Source organism: Bidens hawaiensis, unplaced genomic scaffold (assembly GCF_021521415.1).
Source record: "Bidens hawaiensis isolate Kalapana, Puna unplaced genomic scaffold, B.hawaiensis_p1.1 tig00029390_1, whole genome shotgun sequence".
In the NCBI taxonomy this organism is placed as follows: domain Eukaryota; kingdom Viridiplantae; phylum Streptophyta; class Magnoliopsida; order Asterales; family Asteraceae; genus Bidens; species Bidens hawaiensis.
Genome location: NW_027494874.1, coordinates 210,115 through 231,214, shown reverse-complemented (window position 1 = coordinate 231,214; position 21,100 = coordinate 210,115). Strand labels below are relative to the sequence as shown.

The following is a 21,100-nucleotide window of genomic DNA, read 5'->3' as shown; positions in this document are numbered from 1 at the left end:
TCAATGAGAAAGTAGCATCTCAAACTTGAGGAGTGTATTGAAATTTATAAAGACTTATAAGGATATTAGGTAGTGTTGTAAACGAACTAAACGTTCAGTGAACAGTTCGTGAACTGTTTAGCGGAAAGTTTGTTTGTTTAATAAATGGATGAACACGAACAAGAAATTTTGTTCGTTTAGTTATAAACGAACATGAACAGCGGCCATGTTCGTTAATGTGTGTTCATGAACGCTTGCTCATGTCTTCACTCATGTTCGTCTACGTTCGTTTGTTTGTGTTCATTAGTTAAAGGTTTGCTTTATATCTTTTTTAATTCTTTTATTTGGTAATAACCTACCTAGCTAACATTTAAATTTTATAATTTTATTGTTTATGTTCAGCTCGTTTTGTTTAAAGTTTGTTCTATAAAGTCTCGCTTTAGCTAACAACAAATCTAACTTGTGCTTCGGTGACATTATCAGAACATAACCTAACCGCCAATTAGGGAATGATTATGTTCATGTTTACCATCTGCTGAACTTTATATTTTAACTTAATAATATTGCTTTTTTTAATTCATTTTTAAATAGTAAATGTTCGTTTGCGTTCGTGGACAAGTTCAATTTCTTAACAAACAAACACGAACAAGAATTTCCATTCAGTTAGCGTTCGTGAACAAGTTTAATTCTAAACAAACGAATATGAACAAAGCTTCGTTCGCTCGGTTCGTTTACAACCCTAAATTATTAGAGATAGATTAAGATTTATGAAGAATAACCAACCAATGAGAACATTGACGGAGCTTGGATTTTAGCTACCCGAAAGGTTAGCAGTGGCATAGTGTAGCCAACCAACCTGAAGCCATCCCGATACATGCCTAGAACACCCTTAGTATAACAAAGTCATATAGCTAGTACTACCTTTTTCGACTATCATTAGGGATGGACTCAGTACTGAATCTAAAAATAATGTTACCGAGAATCTCAAAAACAAGTACCGAATTAATTAATACTGACTTTACCCGATATCATTTGCGATTATAAAAAGTCTACTGTACAATCTGTTTGAGATTGGTACTGTAAATTTATTGAAGTTGGTGTACGGATGAGAGAACCTTTTTTGTTTCATTCGACGTACTCGTTAGTTAATTCGGTGGGTCTCCTTTTGAAAAATTCAGAGCAAGCTGTTGGTAAGTCATCTGTTCTCCGTTCCACACCTGTGTAAACACATATATTATATACAACAACTATACGTATAGGTACATGCACACGAGCATTGACTCTTGACTTTTACTTCTTGCCTCTTACGTACGTACACACTCTTGAAAGTTGAAACTTGAAAATATATGATCATAATCATCATCGTGTTCTTTACTTCATGACAAGACATAGGAAACAAACAACTCAATTTCCAATTCAAATTTCTAAATAGTTAATATAATAAACCCAACGTATCTCCAAAGTTTCCATTAATAATTTGATTACTAATGAGTAAATTCTTCAGTAAACGAAGGTTTCATCTTTCTTCACCGGCTAAATTGATACCCACGTTTTCTTCTACTTTTAATTCTAATTATGATAACAACTCGTCGAAATCATCTCCGGGCGATTATTCGATCAACGGATGGCTGCTGCTTTCGCCGCAGTCGAAGAAGAAGCTCACCAGGCAGCGTAAACTACGTCACTTGACGTTGGAGGATTATTGTGCACCGGAGGAAGATGTACGTGGTGTGTCGAAATCGTTGCCTAGTTCTCCGATTTCTGGCTCAAAGTCGCCGCACCAATTGCCGCAACACTGGTCTTCATCTGCTGTTCCGCAACCTTTGCCACTTCCTGTTGATGATTTACGGTTGCCGGGTGAAGGATATTCTGGCGGAAATGGACGGTAAGTTTATGCTGTTACTTATAATTTTACATTTAGGCAACGATCAAGTTGACTTGATTTTTTTTTAAGTTTAATCAATTTCTCATTAAACTCAAAACGCTTAATATTTGTAATGGTTAGTTAATTGAAATTACAATTTGACTTGATAAATTTTGAAACTAAAACATAATTAGACGCTTAAGTTATGCTAATTAATGATTTACACGTTTTATGCCCAAAAAATAATGTACCAAAGATCGACAAAATTAGTGAAAAGCCTGACAACTGGGCATGATCTGGCTCGTCGAGACCTTTTTGTCTGCTAGTCATGGGCCTGTAATTCTATTCCTAGCCCAAGTTATGTCCGTTTGAAGTTTGAGCCTTTCCTGCCTTGTTTCCGCTAGTGAAACTATTCTAGATAAGAGTCTTGACAACTTTTGGATCAACTTCTCATCAATTTTGCAACAGGACATAAAAGTAGAGTATGATTTTAGTGGCTGCCGAAATCATGAAGTTCTCATTTTTTATTAGCTAAATGTTATATCAGTTCCTTCTTATTATGTAGTTCTAGATCTGATCGACACGGGATGAATGCTAAGTGTGGTGGTGTCCCAATATCATCTAAGCCTTCTACTTATGCTCGCCGAAAAGGTTATCCTCAAGACATAAATGGTGACAAGGTTCATAATGACATCAGGTTGCGTGTTCCTGCTAGAAGTGCCCCGACTACCACCTTCACTAGTCCTACACTTAGTCCCAAATTCAGTACAGTCGATATTTTTGATTCTGCATTGGCAGGCACTCGTGAATTTTCTATGTTACCACCTTCTGATGCGTCAACAAGACGTTCCCAACTGCACAGTCCACCGTTACAAAGTCCTTATCTGATTAATAGAACCGAAAGCAACAATAATAATGTTCATCCACTTCCACTTCCACCTTCAAGGCCGGTTTCTAGGCATCAAAGTTTGGATAAATCAGGCGGGAAATCAACAAAAGGTCAATGGCAAAAAGGGAAACTTTTGGGACATGGCACTTTTGGTACTGTATATGAAGCAACCAATCGGTATGTCGGTCATATGGTTCATATGTGTTGGAATATTATGTTACGGATGACTATCTTTAGTCATCGGAAACATAATATTCAAACAATATGGGAAACGAAAATTTTGGAATCTATTTTAGTATTTTGAACGGTGCATTTATGTTTATATATTATTTCTTGTAGTGAAACCGGAAGTTTGTGCGCAATGAAAGTAGTTGATATCATTCCTGATGACCCTAAATCATCTGAATGCTTAAGGCAGTTGGAGCAGGTTATTTTTTTATCACTTTTCCATGTTTTCTGGTTTTACTTTTTAAATTTGCAGAAGAAAATATTGATTATTATTGGTTAATAGATATAAATGAGTCAGTTTGGGTTATGTTTAATCTTTGAAGTGTCAAATGTGTTATTCAAGAAGATTTTACTTAAAAGGGACACTGGTCAAATGAGTTGAGCGGGTCAAATGGGTTGAAAGTCACCCAAAATGTATTGCGGTGCGCTAAACTTTCTAGATAATTATTGCGGTGCGTTAAACTTTCTAGGAAATTACTTTATTAGAAAAAGTTGCTAATCATTTATATTTAACAAATTAATTATTTATAGAAATTTTGAATAAAGAACAATACAGTGTCTAAGAACTGTTCTCATCTGTCTCAAAGCCAGCCCATTTTGACTCCACCAAAAAATGACGACCCAAAAACATTTTGACTTGACTCATGTTAAACACAATATTTTGTATAAAGAACAAACAGTGATTAGCACTTGTGTGGACTGTTGATCGTTGTCTGTTTTGTGTATGCATCCATTGTTTTTAGTTTTAGACCCAATTTCGTCTTCCACGACTTGTCAAAAAAACATTTTGACTTGACCAAATTTTGTCTATTTTGTGTATGCATCTGTGATAATGTTATCCATATATGCAAGCATATATAGTGGGAGATTGTTAAACAAATTTACATTCTTTTTGTAGGATGTAGTATTTGGATTATAACTATTAAATAAATAGTTCGTCAATATGCTTAGATTTGCAACTCCATATAAACCATCATAATTTAATAACAGTAGTTCATTCAGATAATATGCATCATTCATACACATTCATATATTATATAATCCACTGAGCTTTGCATTTTCAAGCTGTCAAAACACTATTTGCATATTCTCTTATTGTCATCGTGCACATGAATAGTTCACGATCCTTGAATATATATTGTTCTCAAAATTCTATCTGTTTCAGGAAATAAAAGTTCTTCAAAATTTAGAGCATCCAAACATTGTACATTATCTAGGTTCTGAAATGGTGAGTTTCTTCAGGTCTCGCTTATGTTGGCTCCTTAATAAAAATATTTGTTGACAGGATTTTATTCTTTTATCTAGGTTGAGGATAGATTTTGCATATATATAGAGTATGTTCACCCTGGACCCTTAAATAAATATGTCCGAGAACACTATGGAGCTATAACAGAATCTGTAGTTCGAAACTTTACGCGTCATATTCTCTCAGGGTTGGCTTATTTACACAGCAAGAAGACTGTTCACAGGTGTCATTATCCTTTGCAAATTGCAAAAGTAACTGAATTACAGTTGAAACTTTTAAAGGAAGATTACCGGTATAAGCTTTCAATGATTTAAGTTTGTGTTACATAGAGATATTAAAGGAGCAAATTTGCTTGTTGATGCATCTGGTGTTGTGAAGCTCGCGGACTTCGGGTTGGCGAAACATGTGAGCTAAATAGTTAATATTTGTATATTTCAATCATGTTAACCACCTCTAAAATGAATCTGTCTGGTTTTTATTTTTGTGTTGTGAATAAATTGTTCTTATTACAGCTTTCTGCACATACTATTGATCTTTCCTTACAAGGCAGTCCACATTGGATGGCTCCAGAGGTATTTCTTGTGATTACGAATATAGGCGTCGCGTCGTATTTAGAATCGTACAGTAATTATCTTTCACCTCTTTCATGCAGCTTCTGCAAGCTGTAATGAGAAAAGATGTTAATCCAGAACATGCATTTACCATGGATATATGGAGCCTGGGATGTACAGTGATTGAGATGGTGACCGGGAAACCTCCATGGAGCGAGTTCACTGGGGTAATTTTTTTTATTTAAACTTAAATACAAGTGATTGTGATGTATCCTTCAAAGGGATTTATTGTTCCATACATGTGTCAATAGGCGCAAGCAATGTTTAATGTATTAAATAGATCCCCACCTATACCAGAAACATTATCATCAAAAGGGAAGGATTTTCTCAATCTATGTTTACAGAGAAATCCAGAAAAGCGCGCATCAGCTGCTTTGTTGCTTGAACATCCTTTTGTGCGCCGGTCATTTGATCACAATATTTCACTCTGTGAGCAAAAATTTTCCAGTCTGAGATTTAATGTAAGTTTCCAATGACTATACGTATTACTACATTTTATTTGCTTATTTATTTATATTTCTTCTAATGTTAACACCCATACGCGTTTGTATTCCAGGAAATACTGCATATTCCAAGAGACTTGCCTGCACTCCCCAAAGATATGATGCAACGCTCACCAAGCACATCGGTTAAACATGACAGACCGCAGTTTCACTGGTAAGCTGTTGTTTAAAATTATAGATTGAAGTCATTTATGTAGTTAAAAGATCAAAATTTGTTTTTACACATAAAAAGAAAACACTTAGAATCAATGTTTTTGTTTTCTGCAGTGGAACACCTAAACATCCAAATTTAGAGACTAAAACGGATCAATTTCCAGCTTCCACCCGCCACTCTCCTCGGTCTACTCTTGAAGTTGTTACAAGTGAGTTTACACACAATAATGGGGTTCCGAATCGCACAGGTAAGGGTAGAACATATTCTCTTCCAGTGACCCCCAGCGGGGAAACCTACCAGTTGTAAATTCGTAGGTGTTTGATTTCCGATTCGTTAACAGAAAAGTAGAATTTAGTGTTAGTCATGATTTGTTAGATATTTATTGGGGTTCTGCTTAGGCAATAATAAAGGTTGTATCTTGAACGGAAGATGTTGTTAGTGATTATTGTATGTGCTTATATTTCAACAGTACTTTGACTGTGCATATGCCGTGATTCTAAACATATCTTTTGAGGGAAAGTATATATATATATATATAGGATGAGTATCATTACAGAACTGTTAAATTATTTAAAATCTTGAAGGAACCCTTAAAAACTTACGTTTTTTATAAAAAATTTTGTATGTTAATGTTATTTGAGTGTAGCTTTATCATTTTTTATATCTATATTTACGATTGCAATTTTGAAAATTAGTTATTTTTACATATCTATGTTTTGTTTTACACCTATGTAAATTTGTTAGTACATAAATTTTAAACATATGTACACTTGTGATTAATATATGTAATTGATAATTTTTATATAAAACATGATAAAACTACTCTAAAATAATGTTAATATTTAAAAAAAGAATAAAAAATGTTTGGTTGCATAGAGTTTCTAAGTATATATATACATATATATATATATACATATATATATATATATATACATATATATATATATATTTATCGATCTTCTGTAGTTAAAATATTAAAACATGTGACTACAATGTTAGTTAGAAATGAATATATGTTTACAATCTATGATCTTTATTATTATGATCTATACTATTGTGGTAAATGTGAGGCTCCTCACTATTGGTATATGAGCAGATTAAATGAAAGAAACAATCAATAACGCAGAAAGGATTCTCTCTGAGTGATTATTAATTTCAGAAGAACACACAAAGTGAGAGCCATCAAGCCTCTATAAACAGATAAACCTATTGACCTAGTAAAGAAGAGAAACGGCTCCAATCTTAAGACTCGGTACACATAACAAGCTTGACTAACGGGCCTTTATTCAAAAAGAAAATAAAACATTCCAGAAAAATAGAACTGCATTAGAGAATCCCATGTGCTAAAAGTTTGAATCATTTTTTGACACCTCCCCTTGATTCAAACTCCATTACTCCAAGTTGGTGCCTGAAATACACAAACTTTTCCCTTGCAAGAGCCTTTGTTAGAATATCTGCCAACTAATGATTTGTATTGCAATGTTCAAGTGTCACCAACTCTTGTGCCACCATGTCTCTTATGAAGTGATGCTTTAGTTCTATATGTTTTAATCTGTTGTGTAAAACTAGATTTTTACTGAGATTTATGACTGACATATTGTCACAGAAGATAGTAGTGGCTTTTATTTATAACAACCCCAGATCATCAAGTACCCTTCGCAGCCATACAAGTGGCAGTAGTAGCAGAAATGTATTTCGCTTTTGTACTTGACAAGGCCACAGTTATTTGCTTCTTTGAACTCAAGCTAATCATACCATTACCAACTGAAAATGTATAAGCTAAGATGCTTTTGCGATCATCCACACAACTGGCCCAATCACTATCAGTAAAGCCGCATAACTCAAGCTTGGATCCTCTATCATACCATATCCCAAAGTGGGTAGTTCCTGCAATATACCTTAGTATTCTTTTGGCAGCACCAAGGTTTAACTTTGAGGGAGCTTGCATAAATCTTGGCACCATACCAAATGCATGAGATAAGTTAGGACGGGTATGTGTAAGATAGATCACACCATCCACCAGGCTTCTATACACACTCTCATTAGCTTTATCAGCAAAGTCATCTACAATCAATTTCTCACTAGCTATCATTGGTGTATCTTCAATCTTACATTCTTGCATCCCAAACTTGTCTAGTAGGTTCTTGGCATATTTTTCTTGAGATGCAAATACCCCTTCCTTAGTTTGTTTTACTTCTAAGCTTAAGAAGTATTTGATTAGTCCCAAGTCTGTCATTTCAAACTCCCGCTTCATGCCTTTCTTGAATTCAGTTATAAGACTTGGGCATTGGCTGGTGCAGATTATGTCATCAACATATAGACATACATACATTAGTTGATCACCTCAATTGTTCTTCACGTATAGAGTAGGCTCGTTTTAGCTTATGTTATAACCATTCTTTGCAAAGTACCCATCTATCTTTGAGCACCAAGCTCTTAGAGCTTGTTTCAAGCCATAAAGAGCCTTTCTCAATTTATACACTTTCTTTCATGACCAGCCACTTCAAAACCCTCTGGTTGCTACACACATATTTCTTCATCAATATCATCATTAAGGAAGGATGACTTAACATCTAATTGATGTATAAGCCAACCCATTTGATCAACAACATATAGCACCACACAAATGGTATCAAACCTTGCTACATGAGCAAAGGTTTCTTAGTAATCAATACCATGTTGTTGAGAATAGCCCTTAGCAACCAACCAGGCTTTGTGCTTAAGAATATCACCATTTGGACCTATCTTTGTTTTGTATAACCATTTGAGTCCCACAAGATTCTTGCCTGAGGTAGGGACATAAGTTCCCATGTTTGATTCTTCTTAGTTGCATTTATTTCTTCAAGCATGGCAGACTGCCATTCCTTCTTTGTAGCTGCTTCTTTGAAATTGGAAGGATCTGTTATACTAAAGGCAAATTGACAACTTATGAAGTCATCATACACATTAGCATCAACCTTTTTCGCACGCCCATAGACATCATCAAGGTTATGCAGTTTAGGTGGAGGGCGATGTGTGTGGACTGGAACTGGAACTGGAACTTTCGGTAGATATATGAGTTGGTGCAGGTGTTTGAACAGATTGTTGGGAGTTTGAGGAATCTGGTGATTGTAAAGTCTGTTGTGATGGCAAGTGTGAGATGTAGGAATTGTTTGTTTGTTGTGGAGTAGATGGTTCAGTTGGAGTTTCAGGTAAAGGTTCTATTGGGAATGGATCTATGTAGTTAATATCATAGGTGTTGGTTTAAGACAAATTGGAGAATTCTCACTTTGTATCTTCTTGAAATACAACATCTCTGCTAGTTAAGAACTTCTTTGTAGTGGGATTATATAGTCGATACCCATTTGATTGAGGGTAGTATCCTATAAAAATTCACTTTTAGATCGGTTATCTAGTTTCTTTCTATTTTGTGAAGGAATTAACCGGTGTGCACAATAGCCAAACACCCATAGATGCCTGAGTGATGGTTTCACATTGGTCCATGCACTCCAAGGAGTTTGATCAGACACAACTTTTGTTGGTGCTATATTGATTAAGTACACTGTTGTGGCTACTCCTTCAGCCCAAAAATTTGCCCTTTGTGCTTCAGCATACTTCGAGTTAATCCCATTATGGTCCTGTTCTTTCTCTCCACAACACCATTGTGTTGTGGTGTATATAGAGGAGTAAGTTCTCTTTTGATGCCATGAGAATCACAGAAGGCATCAAATTCATTTGAAATAAACTCACCACCCCTGTCCGACCATAAGACCTTTATGGATTGGCCACTTTGGTTTTCAACTAGTGCCTTGAATGATTTAAACTTCCTGAAAACATCAAACTTATTAGCAACAAAGTAAACCCAACACATTCGTTTAAGGTCATCTATAAAGAGCAAGTAATAAAGGCTACCACCCATATTAGGTACTTGCATGGGGCCACACAAGTCGGTATGTATCAGTTCCAACTTCTTGGTTGCTCTCCATGATTTTGATGTGAAGGGTTCATGTGATTATTTGTTAACATTACAATGGTCACATGATTCCAAAGGTTTGATACTTGGTAAACCTAGTACCATTCCTTTTTCATGAAAGAGTTTTAAACCAAATGTGTTGTAGTCACCATACCTTGAGTGCAATAGCTTTGTTGTAGGATCGGCTTGGGATGCCGTGACTTGAACTTTGTTCCCTTATGGCTTTGAGGTCTCTACTAGAAAAATGTTTTTGTTGGCAATTGGTACAGACATGAGAGTCACATTTGTGGCTTTACAAGTGATCTCACATCTGTCATTATCAAACAAAAGTGAATAGCACTTCCTCATAAGTTGTCCCACACTAAGTAAGTTGTACTCAAGCTTTGGAACAAAATAAACATAATCCAATAGCTTGTAGCTGCCATTCACCAAATCAACCTTGATTGTTCCATTTCCTTCAACTTTGATTTCAATTTTATCACCAATATGTACTACTAGCTTAAAATTTTCATCAATCTTAAGAAAGCTTTCTCTTATTCTTGTCATGTGGTTTGAACACCCGAAATCTAAAAACCAAAGGCAAGTTTTTTACCAGATTGTGCCGAGTTAATCATTAGTGACATTTGAGGTTCAGGAATAAGAGCCATGAACAACCATGGTTCCTCCTTGGTATTGTCTTCTGTCTCTCCATCATCAGCATCTACATTCACATGTTGCTCGTCATTATACCAACGATCTTTGTAACTACATTCACATTCACATGTTGATCATCATCAGCAGCTACATTCACATGTTTCCTCCTTGGTGTAGTCTTTGTAACTTTTGATGCAGACTTGTATTTTGTCTTTTGTTCATTAGTTTTTTGTAACTTCTCAGGTACCCTTCTGTTTATCCTCTCTTCATGTGATTGAAGTGAGGCCATTAACATGACAGGAGGAAGTTTAAACAGATCATGAGAGACTTCTATTGATGGTACAACATAATCAAACCTAGAAGTAAGGCTTCTCAGCACTTTCTCCACTATGGTTTGATCTGTAATATTCTCACCAAATGATCGTCTAAGGCTTACTATGGACATGACTCTGGAAAAGTAATCCCCAATTGTCTCATCTTCTTTCATGTTGAGATTTTCAAAATCCATACGTAGACCTGGAGTTTGGTTGCTTGAACCTGTGGATCTCCTTGAAATTTCATTTTGAGAATTCCCCAAGTTTCCATGGCAGTTGTTGCAGCTACTATGTGAGAAAAAAGTTGCTCATGAATGGCATGTTAAATAATGGCCATTGCATAAGCATCCTTTTTTGATGCATACTTGTCTTTTTCATCCATTCTCGACTCCATTAGATCCCAGAGATATCCAGATCTTAGGATAGTCTTGGTTCGAATACTCCAATGTTCGTAACCTTCGCCTTTGAATACGAGAATTGGAATGGTGGGGTTTGCCATTAGGTTTGTGTGATCAGCCATGAAATTAGGGTTTATGTGGAATTGTGACGACCTTTAAAATTTTGGCACTTAACTTGATGCTCTGATACCACAACTGTGGGTATATGAGCAGATTAAATGAAAGAAACAATCAAGCATGCAGAAAGGATTCTCTTTGGGTGTTTATTAGTTTCAGAAGAACGTACAAAGTGAGAGCTATTGAACCTCTATAAATAGATAAACCTAATGACCTAGTAAAGTGACGGGTGGTCCATGGGACAACCCTTAAGTGATTTAAGACCGTAACAATCTTGCATTTAATTGGTTTATCTTGTGGAATTAGATAACTATGGCGTTTTCGGTGAATTGTAGGTACAGAGGAGGTTCCGGAGCCATTTTGGTGTATACCGAGGCAACCGAAGGAGCCGGAGACGCGAGAGAGGTCAAAAGAGGTGAAACCCGGAGTTGTGTGGCTGAAGTCCACCGTGGTACACGGTTGGGACCGTGGGCCACGGTCTAATTTGACAAAAGAACACAGAGGCCAACGTACCGTGGACCTCTATATTACCGTAAGGGCCACCGTGACCCACGGTGGAGACCGTGGGCCACGGTCCAGTATTGCCAGGAAGCCACCGTGACCCACGGTGGAGACCGTGGGCCACGGTCCGGAGTTCGTAACTGCCGATTTTGGACATATTATTATAAGTTTTTGGCTTCCTTTTCACTTATCCTTCATTCCAGACGACCTAGAGGCGATTTTTGGAGATTATTGATTAATTGGATTTGTGGTAATTCTTAGATACTTGTTTTTAATTCGTATGACAATTATAATCGAAGGGATGACGAACCGAATCATGCTTGGCTAAATTCCTTTGTGTTTTCCCTCGGATTGTAAGGCTTATTATGTCTGTTTGGTTGAATGTATAGACAATTTATGAGATAATAGTTGATCTTATTGATTTCATTATTATGGTGTTTATGTATTGGTTGATAGATTATTAGTTAATTGAATTTGTGTTCTAAGCCGTCAGTTCTTGGTGCTTTAAGCAATCGAGATTAATCGGGAGGGATTCGGGGTTGGATAAACTAATTGGTTTTTGAGTGATTACCTTGCGTTAGATAATCCAAGTACTTGATCTTCAATTATCGCAATCGTTTACATAAACACGAACTTTATCTATTGTTCATCTCAGTTAAACATTAACTGTAACATTCATGCAAACCTGAAACTGAGGGAAGGCATATTTTCTCATATTGATTAAAACTCGTTTATTGCTTTTTCTATTTTTGTTAATCAAAACCAAACAACCAACTCTTTAAAAAAATTTTATGCATTTAGTTTAATATAGATAAATTACAAGGCTACTTAGTAACACATTTTCCACAAACTCCATGTGTTTGATACCCGCTTATCGCTATCTAATTAGTTATAATCGGTTTATTTTTGAGTGAGTCTTCGACATCACGTCAAATTTTGGCGCCGTTGCCTGGGAGTAGTGTGCAACGTGTGTTAGCTTTAGTAGTTTGTTTGTTATTTTCAGGTTTACGCTGGTTGTGTTAGTGTGCAGGTACCTACAGGTGTATGCATACTAGAGGCTGTAACAGGTCATCACCGCTAGTTATTGATCCCGAGATTGACAGAACACTTCGAATAAACCGAGTTTTACTTAGAGAGAACAAGCTTCTTGGTTCTCTAACTGCATCAAACAACATGGATTCACCAGTTCCCACTTCGGGTCAAACAATTCCAGCTACACCTCCACCAAATCTACCTCCACCGATCACTACTAATATACCTACAACATCAAGTGAATTGCAACCACCACCCACAACCGAACCCATCACTGCTCAATTCACCTATGCAACATCATCCACATTGCCACCTATTACCAACCTTTTTCCTACCTTTGGTTCATCATCATCTCAACAACATCAACAACCAACCTTTCAACCAGCACAGTCAAGCTACCAATATCAACCCCAACATTTCATGCAACATTCAAGATCACAAGGTGACGGATACGGATATGGGTTTGACAGTGAATTTGAGGGGTATGACGTGGAAGGTTACTACGTGGAAGGTGATGGAAGCAAAAGGTAAATCAGGGAAATTTTGGTTATGGTCAATGGCAATCGGAACCGTTGCAAGAGCTTAATCGAAAACAACCACCACCGGTTGTCCAACAACAAGTTCAACCACCACCAGTTCAACCACAAGCTCAACAACAACCACCGGTTGTTATTCACCAACAAATTCAACCGCTACCGATTATTCAACAACCACAAGGGCAACCTCAAGATCAACAATTTCAACAACAAATGCCCCAACCACAGTTTCAACAACAATTTGCGCAGCCAAGGCCCGTTTATAGGCAAATGGGTCAACCAAGAGTACTAATGGGGGTACCAAGAAGGCATGCAAGAGAGATGGTTAGGGGGATTGAAGTCCATTTCCGACCGTTGATTACTAATAATCCGTCTCCGATGGTTATTCCTCACAATCAACAAGGGAGGACATTCGAGGTGAGAACACATTCAATTCAAATTCTTCCGAAGTATAAGGGTCTAGCAACGGAGAAACCTTACTTCCACTTAGAGCCATATGACTCCATTTGCAACACAATTGGGGGTCAAGGTTTTACATCGGATGAAGTCAAGTTGGTTCTATTTCAGTTTTCGTTGGAAGACAAGGCAAAGAGATGGTTTTACACTTTGCCTTCAGCATCCATTTATACTTGGGCCGAAATGCAAGAAAGATTCTTGGAAGAATTTTAGACGGCCCAAAAGATCAACGATGCGATAAGAAGTTTGAGAACCTTCCAACAACAATCGGGGGAAATGTTTCATGAAGCGTTCGAGAGGTTTAACATGATGATTAAAAATTGTCCTCATCATGGTATTGCTCTTTGGGAGTTGTTAAATGCTTTTCATGAAGGGTTGAGTATGGAGGATGAACGAGATTTGAGGTCGATCACGAATGGTACATTTGGTACCAATTATGAACAAGATGATTTGGCATATTTGGTGTTGGACTCGGTCTGCCCAAGAGACATATTATAATTGATGTGGCTAGTACGTTATGATCCAAGTCGGGTCATACCCAATAACAAGCTAGACAAACACCGATAATATTCGTTTACATATGATGTGATCATAACAAATGAATATTAACACTTGAGTTATTTGGAAAGAGGTTTCTAAATAAAATGTACTTGTGTAATAAACAAATCATATGGATGATTTATGTTTTATGAGAGAACATTACATAGTGTTATTTAAGTTGGTTGAATAACAATATGTGAATAATAATAACCAAGCATGTATCTTAACATATAATAAGTTTTATAAGTTATAAGTTATAAACTTATAAATATATTTATATATATATATATAAAACTTTATAAAAAAAAGGAAAAGGAATAATACTCTTTCAAATGTAATATTATTATATGTTTGAGTGGAGACATGCAAGGTGAGTGGAGACATGCAATGGTTATTATTGGTGGAGAGAAAGATGCCTTTGAATAAAACCAAGTCTTTCTCTTTCATTCTTTCATAACACACATAATTTCCAAGTAAACTTTTCTCTCTTCCTCTCTTGGGTATTTTCATCCAACATAAGAAAAGAAGAAGAAAATTTCAAGTGCAAATCCTAGCTAGAAGTGGTGTGTTGTTGAAGCTTGGGGTATGCTAGCTTGAGGAGCTTCCATATTCAAGTTCTTACCTTTCAATCATCATCTCTTTCACCCGGTTTTGTCATATTGAAAGGTAGTAGTAACATGCATGGACTTATAGTGACATGTATGTATTTGATAGTGTGTAATTCGTATTTGGATCCGGGTTTGGGTTTTGCATGTTTAAAATTGGTTTTATACATATCATATTAACAAGATTTAAAACTTTTATATCCGCTGCGTTTTTGGTAAAATAGGGATTTTATCACTTTGATAATCTTGTTAAAACCCAACAATGGCATCAAGAGCCGCTTATACGAATGCATGCTTCATTAGACCCAAAATTTTTCGGGTTTATGGTGGGTTTCACCATTTGGCCGAAAATTTTTGGGGTTTTGGTTACCCCATGGTTTTTCAAGGTTATACTTTACATGCATGTGGTAATCTTGAAAAACCAAGTCATTTGGATGATTGTTTAGTTTGTTTGGACAAAACCCGAAACTTTCGGTTTGCTTAAGCTTTGGCCGAAAGTTTTGAGGCAAAAAGGGGAACCATTTTGGTCTTGTATTATTGCATATTTGGATGTGTAATAGATGTTCATAACCTAGTCATGGCCTTGTGTTTGGTTGAATGATTGTGTTGGTTGTTTGTTCATTCGATTTGGTTGTAATATTTATTTGGGTTTGTAATCTATTTATTCATTCATTTGGTTTGTAATAATAAGTAGATTAGATGTATTTCTTTTACTAGAAAAATGTATTAGGATATATTTTGTAAAAGAAGATGCATGGATGGAAGCCCAAATAAAATGATGGAGACCACAACACCGGGGTAAACACTTGGAGCATATGGATGCGGAATCAAGTGGGAGTTCACCGATTATCCCACACGTGCATAATCTATCACTAAGATCCATTCTGGATAAGGATCGTCTAAACTTTAACAACTTCATGGATTGGTATCGAAACTTGAGAATTGTTCTCAAGCAAGAAAAGAAGTCTTATATTTTAGATGATCCTATTCCCGATGAACCAAACGTTGACGATTTAGATGCCTACGCGAATTGGTTAAAATACACCGAGGATTCGGTGCAAGTTTCTTACCTCATGTTGGGAACAATGATTCCCGAGATCCAAAAGGATTTCGAGAATCATGGGGTGTATGACATGATTACCCAGCTTAAGGAAATGTTCCTTACTCAAGCTCGGGTTGAGCGATACGAAACGGTTCGAGCGCTTCATGCATGTCATATGGAAGAAACCCAATCTGTTTCATCTTATGTACTTAAGATGAAAAGCCACATTGATCGGCTTGAACGGCTTAATTGTCCCGTCTCAAAAGAGTTAGCCACAGATTTGATCCTTAATGGCCTAACTAAAAAGTTTGAGACTTTTGTCATGAATTATAACATGAATGGATGGGACAAGAGCATTGGTGAGCTTCACGCAATACTCAAAACGGCCGAAGCGGGAATGGGTAAAAAGGTTTTACCGGTCCTCACGATCAATGAAGGTGGCAATAAGAAGAGGCATCACCCGGAACCTAAGGCAAAGGTTGCCAAAGGTAAGGGACACGTCAAGGGAAAGTTCAAAGGAAAGACTAAAGCGGAACCAACCAAACCAAAGGAAAAGAAGCAAATAATTAGCTCGGAGGATCTGTGCTTTGGTTGTGGTGAGAAAGGGCATTGGATGAGGAATTGTCCAACCCTTCTCAAAGAGTTGAAAGCAAAGACGGATGCGGGGCAAACCTCGGGTACGACTTTCATGATTCATATTGATCTTAATGTTATTTCTTCTAACACATGGGTATTGGATACCGGATGTGGAACTCATATTTGCAATTTGTTGCAGGAGTTCAAAAGAAATAAGCATTTCAAGAAAGGAGATACAAGTCTCTTCATGGGCAACGGAGCAAAGGTTGTTGTCGAAGCTCAAGGAGACTATATTTTGAAGCTCCCAAATGGTTTGGAAGTTGTATTGAAAAACATTTTGTATGCTCCTAGTTTGACTAGGAACATTATCTCCGTTTCTCTTTTAAGACAATGTGGTTATGAATTTAAGTTTGTTAACAATGATATTTATGTTTTCATGAATAATGTCTTTTATTTTAAAGCGATGTCGTCTAATGGCATTTATGAATTAGTTCATGATAACACATCCATTGATAACTCGTTGTACCAATCTAGCACCAAAAGACTCAAATTGGATTTGAGTAAAACCTTTCTTTGGCATTGTCGCCTTGGTCACATAAACAAGGATCGCATTCATACACTTCAAAAGAATGGTCTTTTAAAATCAAGTGTTGATTCATTTGATGAATGTGAATCTTGTTTATTGGGAAAGATGACCAAAGAGCCCTTTAATGGAACAAATGAAAGGGCGAAAGACTTATTAGGTATCATACATTCGGATGTATGTGGACCTTTTAGGACAATGACAAGGAATGGTGAAAGATACTTCATTACCTTTACCGACGATTATAGTCGCTATGGGTATGTGTTCTTGTTAAGACACAAAAATGAGGCCTTTGAAATGTTCAAAGTCTTCCAAAATGAAGTACAAAATCAACTCAACAAAACAATCAAAGTACTACGTTCTGATAGAGGAGGTGAATACCTCAATGATGGGTTTCTAGAACATCTTAGGAGTTGTGGGATTGTCTCACAACTTACTCCACCTGGAACACCACAACATAATGGTGTGTCCGAGAGAAGAAATCAAACTTCATTGGATATGGTTCGATCCATGATGGCTAGAAGCTCATTACCTCTATCATTTTGGGGTTTCGCTGTGATCTCCGCTGCCCGTATTTTAAATATGGCATCAACCAAGAAAGTGGATAGGACACCTTTTGAAATATGGCATGGAAAGGCTCCAAAATTTTCATATTTAAAGGTATGGGGTTGTGAGGCTTATGTTAAGATCTACACCCCTGACAAACTTGAATGTCGATCCACTAAGTGTATATTTGTAGGATATCCCACGGATTCGATGGGATATTATTTCTACAATCCAAGCGAGCATAAAGTGTTTATAGCTCGAAAGGCTAAGTTCTTGGAAAGAAGGTTCCTTATGGAAGGAACTGATAGAACTGTAGAACTCGAAGAGGATCGAGAACTACAAGCCGATACACGTTTGGTTGACGCTAGCAATCAACAAGAGGTTTTTGAGGATGATCAAATGGTTGATCAAAACACACAAAACATTCGCAAATCTGGTAGAGTTAGCACCCCACCTGAGAGATATGGATTTTTCATGGATGGATGCTACGTGGTAGATTCGGATGAACCCACCACATACCGAGATGCAATGTCGCAATCTGATTGTGACAAATGGCTAGAAGCCATGAATGTTGAGATGCAATCCATGCATGACAATCAAGTATGGGACTTGGTTGCTCCACCTCTAAATTCCAAACTCGTTGGAAGTAAGTGGGTTTTCAAGAAGAAAACTGATATGCATGGAAACTTGGATACTTATAAAGCTAGACTTGTAGCAAAGGGTTTCACTCAAACTCAAGGGGTTGATTATGATGAAACTTTCTCGCCCATAGCGATGCTAAAGTCTATTAGGATATTGTTTGCCATAGCCGCATATTATGACTATGAGATATGGCAAATGGATGTCAAAACTGCTTTTCTAAATGGGCATCTTAATGAAGATGTTTATATGGTTCAGCCTGAAGGTTTTATCGATCCACAACATCCTAACAAAGTATGCAAGTTGAAGAAATCAATCTATGGATTGAAACAAGCATCTAGAAGTTGGAATCACCGTTTTGATGATGAAGTTAAGAAATTTGGATTCATCAAAAACGCTGATGAAGCTTGTGTGTATAAGAAAGCTAGTGGTAGCATCATAACCTTTCTGGTATTATATGTCGATGACATATTACTGTTTGGAAATGACATTCCAACCTTGGAAGGTGTAAAAGCCTGGCTTGGAAGCTGTTTTTCCATTAAGGATCTTGGTGAAGCCGCCTATATTCTGGGAATAAGGATCTATAGGGATAGATCAAGGCGGTTAATAGGTTTGAATCAAAGTGCATACATAGACAAGATCTTGAAAAGGTTCAAGATGAAAAACTCTAAGAAAGGTTTGGTACCTATTCAAAGAGGAACGATGTTGAGTGCTTCTCAATGTCCAAGCTCAAAGGATGAGCAAGACAAAATGAGTGGTATCTCCTATGCATCTGCTATAGGATCCATCATGTATGCCATGATTTGCACTAGACCGGATGTGGCATGCGCCTTGAGCATGACAAGTCGATACCAACAAAATCCGGGAACTAGCCATTGGATGGCTGTTAAGAGCATATTGAAATACCTTAGAAGGACTAAGGATATGTTTCTAATATATGGCTCTGGTGAGGAGGAACTCGTTGTAAAGGGTTACACTGATGCGAGTTTCCAAACTGATCGAGATGATTCTCGATCACAATCGGGATATGTTTTCGTTCTCAATGGTGGTGCTGTCTCATGGAAGAGTGCAAAACAAGATGTGGTAGCCTTATCCACCACTGAATCTGAATACATCGCCGCCTCCCTGGCAGCTCAAGAAGCTGCATGGATTAGAAAGTTCATTGCCGATCTAGGAGTGGTTCGTACCATTCAGGACCCTCTAGAGATCTTTTGTGACAACGAGGGTGCGATTGCTCAAATCAAAGAACCTCGTGCTCATCAAAAGACGAGGCACATTGAGCGGAGATTCAACTACATAAGGGATGAAGTTGAAAAAGGAAATATATGTATTCGCAAAGTTCACACTGATCAAAACATTGTGGACCCACTCACGAAACTCCTTGAAAGGCCGAAGCATGAGAGTCATACTTGCGCCTTAGGACTTCGATATTCTAGTGATTGGATTTGATCAAAATTTGTATTTGGATATTGGAACAATTTTATTTTAACTCAATCATATGGTCATGTTCTTAAGTTATGTTCCATTTTAGTATGTTTAAATCCGTGAATAATTTGTATTATTCTAAACGTCCGTAGTCGTTCATAGTTGTGGGAACAAATGTGAAAGTAAGACTATTATGAACTTGGATTGGTAGATATTCATGAGGTATGAATATAGCAAAGGGTTGCTGCCAAGGTTCATAGATATTTATGGGATAAATATTGGACTGACCCGCCCTCAATTTTACTGCATGGAATCCTTGGGATTTGTGATCATAAGTAAATTGAGTAAAGGCGAACTTCATAGTATCCTCCGACCTGAGATACATATTGGGTCTTGATATTCATCGACTATTATGCTTTGACTTAGTTCTTCGCTGCTCTGAAATATGTCAGTACATAAGGCTAAGCTCAAGTATAGTACAAGGTGATAGTGAGAGACGTATGTAGTCAATATGGGATTTGTCCCTCTTATTCGTTGAGAGTTAAATGTCTAAGGCCTGACAAGTTAAATCAACAGAGAATGATCACTCTGTGTCTCTGGATTTAACATGACATTTGTGGCAAAAGGATAAATAATAGTTTCACCTAAATCATTTTCAAGTATGGGACTTGAAAGGGATGATTTTATTGAATGGCACTTCGTCATGCGTATTAGGGGTAGTAAACCGTAGTTAGGCGGTATTTGCTACTTGCATCAATCTTTAATGTATCTTGTGCAAGTGGGAGATTGTTGGACTCGGTCTGCCCAAGAGACATATTATAATTGATGTGGCTAGTACGTTATGATCCAAGTCAGGTCATACCCAATAACAAGCTAGACAAACACCGATAATATTCGTTTACATATGATGTGATCATAACAAATGAATATTAACACTTGAGTTATTTGGAAAGAGGTTTCTAAATAAAATGTACTTGTGTAATAAACAAATCATATGGATGATTTATGTTTTATGAGAGAACATTACATAGTGTTATTTAAGTTGGTTGAATAACAATATGTGAATAATAATAACCAAGCATGTATCTTAACATATAATAAGTTTTATAAGTTATAAGTTATAAACTTATAAATATATTTATATATATATATATATATAAAACTTTATAAAAAAAAGGAAAAGGAATAATACTCTTTCAAATGTAATATTATTATATGTTTGAGTGGAGACATGCAAGGTGAGTGGAGACATGCAATGGTTATTATTGGTGGAGAGAAAGATGCCTTTGAATAAAACCAAGTCTTTCTCTTTCATTCTTTCATAACACACATAATTTCCAAGTAAACTTTTCTCTCTTCCTCTCTTGGGTATTTTCATCCAACATAAGAAAAGAAGAAGAAAATTTCAAGTGCAAATCCTAGCTAGAAGTGGTGTGTTGTTGAAGCTTGGGGTATGCTAGCTTGAGGAGCTTCCATATTCAAGTTCTTACCTTTCAATCATCATCTCTTTCACCCGGTTTTGTCATATTGAAAGGTAGTAGTAACATGCATGGACTTATAGTGACATGTATGTATTTGATAGTGTGTAATTCGTATTTGGATCCGGGTTTGGGTTTTGCATGTTTAAAATTGGTTTTATACATATCATATTAACAAGATTTAAAACTTTTATATCCGCTGCGTTTTTGGTAAAATAGGGATTTTATCACTTTGATAATCTTGTTAAAACCC

At 36.7% G+C, this 21,100-nt stretch overlaps 2 protein-coding genes across 3 annotated transcripts; one reads left to right on the top strand and one right to left on the bottom strand.

The window, feature by feature from the left end:
• Positions 1 to 1,354: 1,354 nt before the first annotated feature.
• On the top strand, positions 1,355 to 5,937 carry LOC143578921 (mitogen-activated protein kinase kinase kinase 5-like). Of its 2 annotated transcripts, none has more exons than XM_077062371.1 (11): positions 1,355 to 1,864; positions 2,415 to 2,909; positions 3,072 to 3,159; positions 4,126 to 4,188; positions 4,266 to 4,429; positions 4,536 to 4,611; positions 4,719 to 4,778; positions 4,859 to 4,984; positions 5,069 to 5,278; positions 5,374 to 5,474; positions 5,588 to 5,937. In XM_077062371.1, exons 1-11 carry the CDS (start codon positions 1,467 to 1,469, stop codon positions 5,778 to 5,780), a joined length of 1,974 nt encoding a protein of 657 aa, XP_076918486.1. In that variant the 5' UTR covers positions 1,355 to 1,466; the 3' UTR covers positions 5,781 to 5,937. The 2 variants fall into 2 exon arrangements, with proteins under 2 accessions (XP_076918486.1, XP_076918485.1); XM_077062370.1 differs by having other exon boundaries at positions 2,409 to 2,909.
• A 3,705-nt stretch (positions 5,938 to 9,642) lies between these two features.
• Positions 9,643 to 10,567, bottom strand: LOC143578912 (uncharacterized). Its single transcript, XM_077062362.1, has 2 exons — positions 10,156 to 10,567; positions 9,643 to 9,992 (listed from the first exon to the last, which is right to left on the bottom strand). The coding sequence occupies exons 1-2, from the start codon at positions 10,565 to 10,567 to the stop codon at positions 9,643 to 9,645; spliced, it is 762 nt and encodes a 253-aa protein (XP_076918477.1).
• Between the last annotated feature and the right edge of the window lie 10,533 nt (positions 10,568 to 21,100).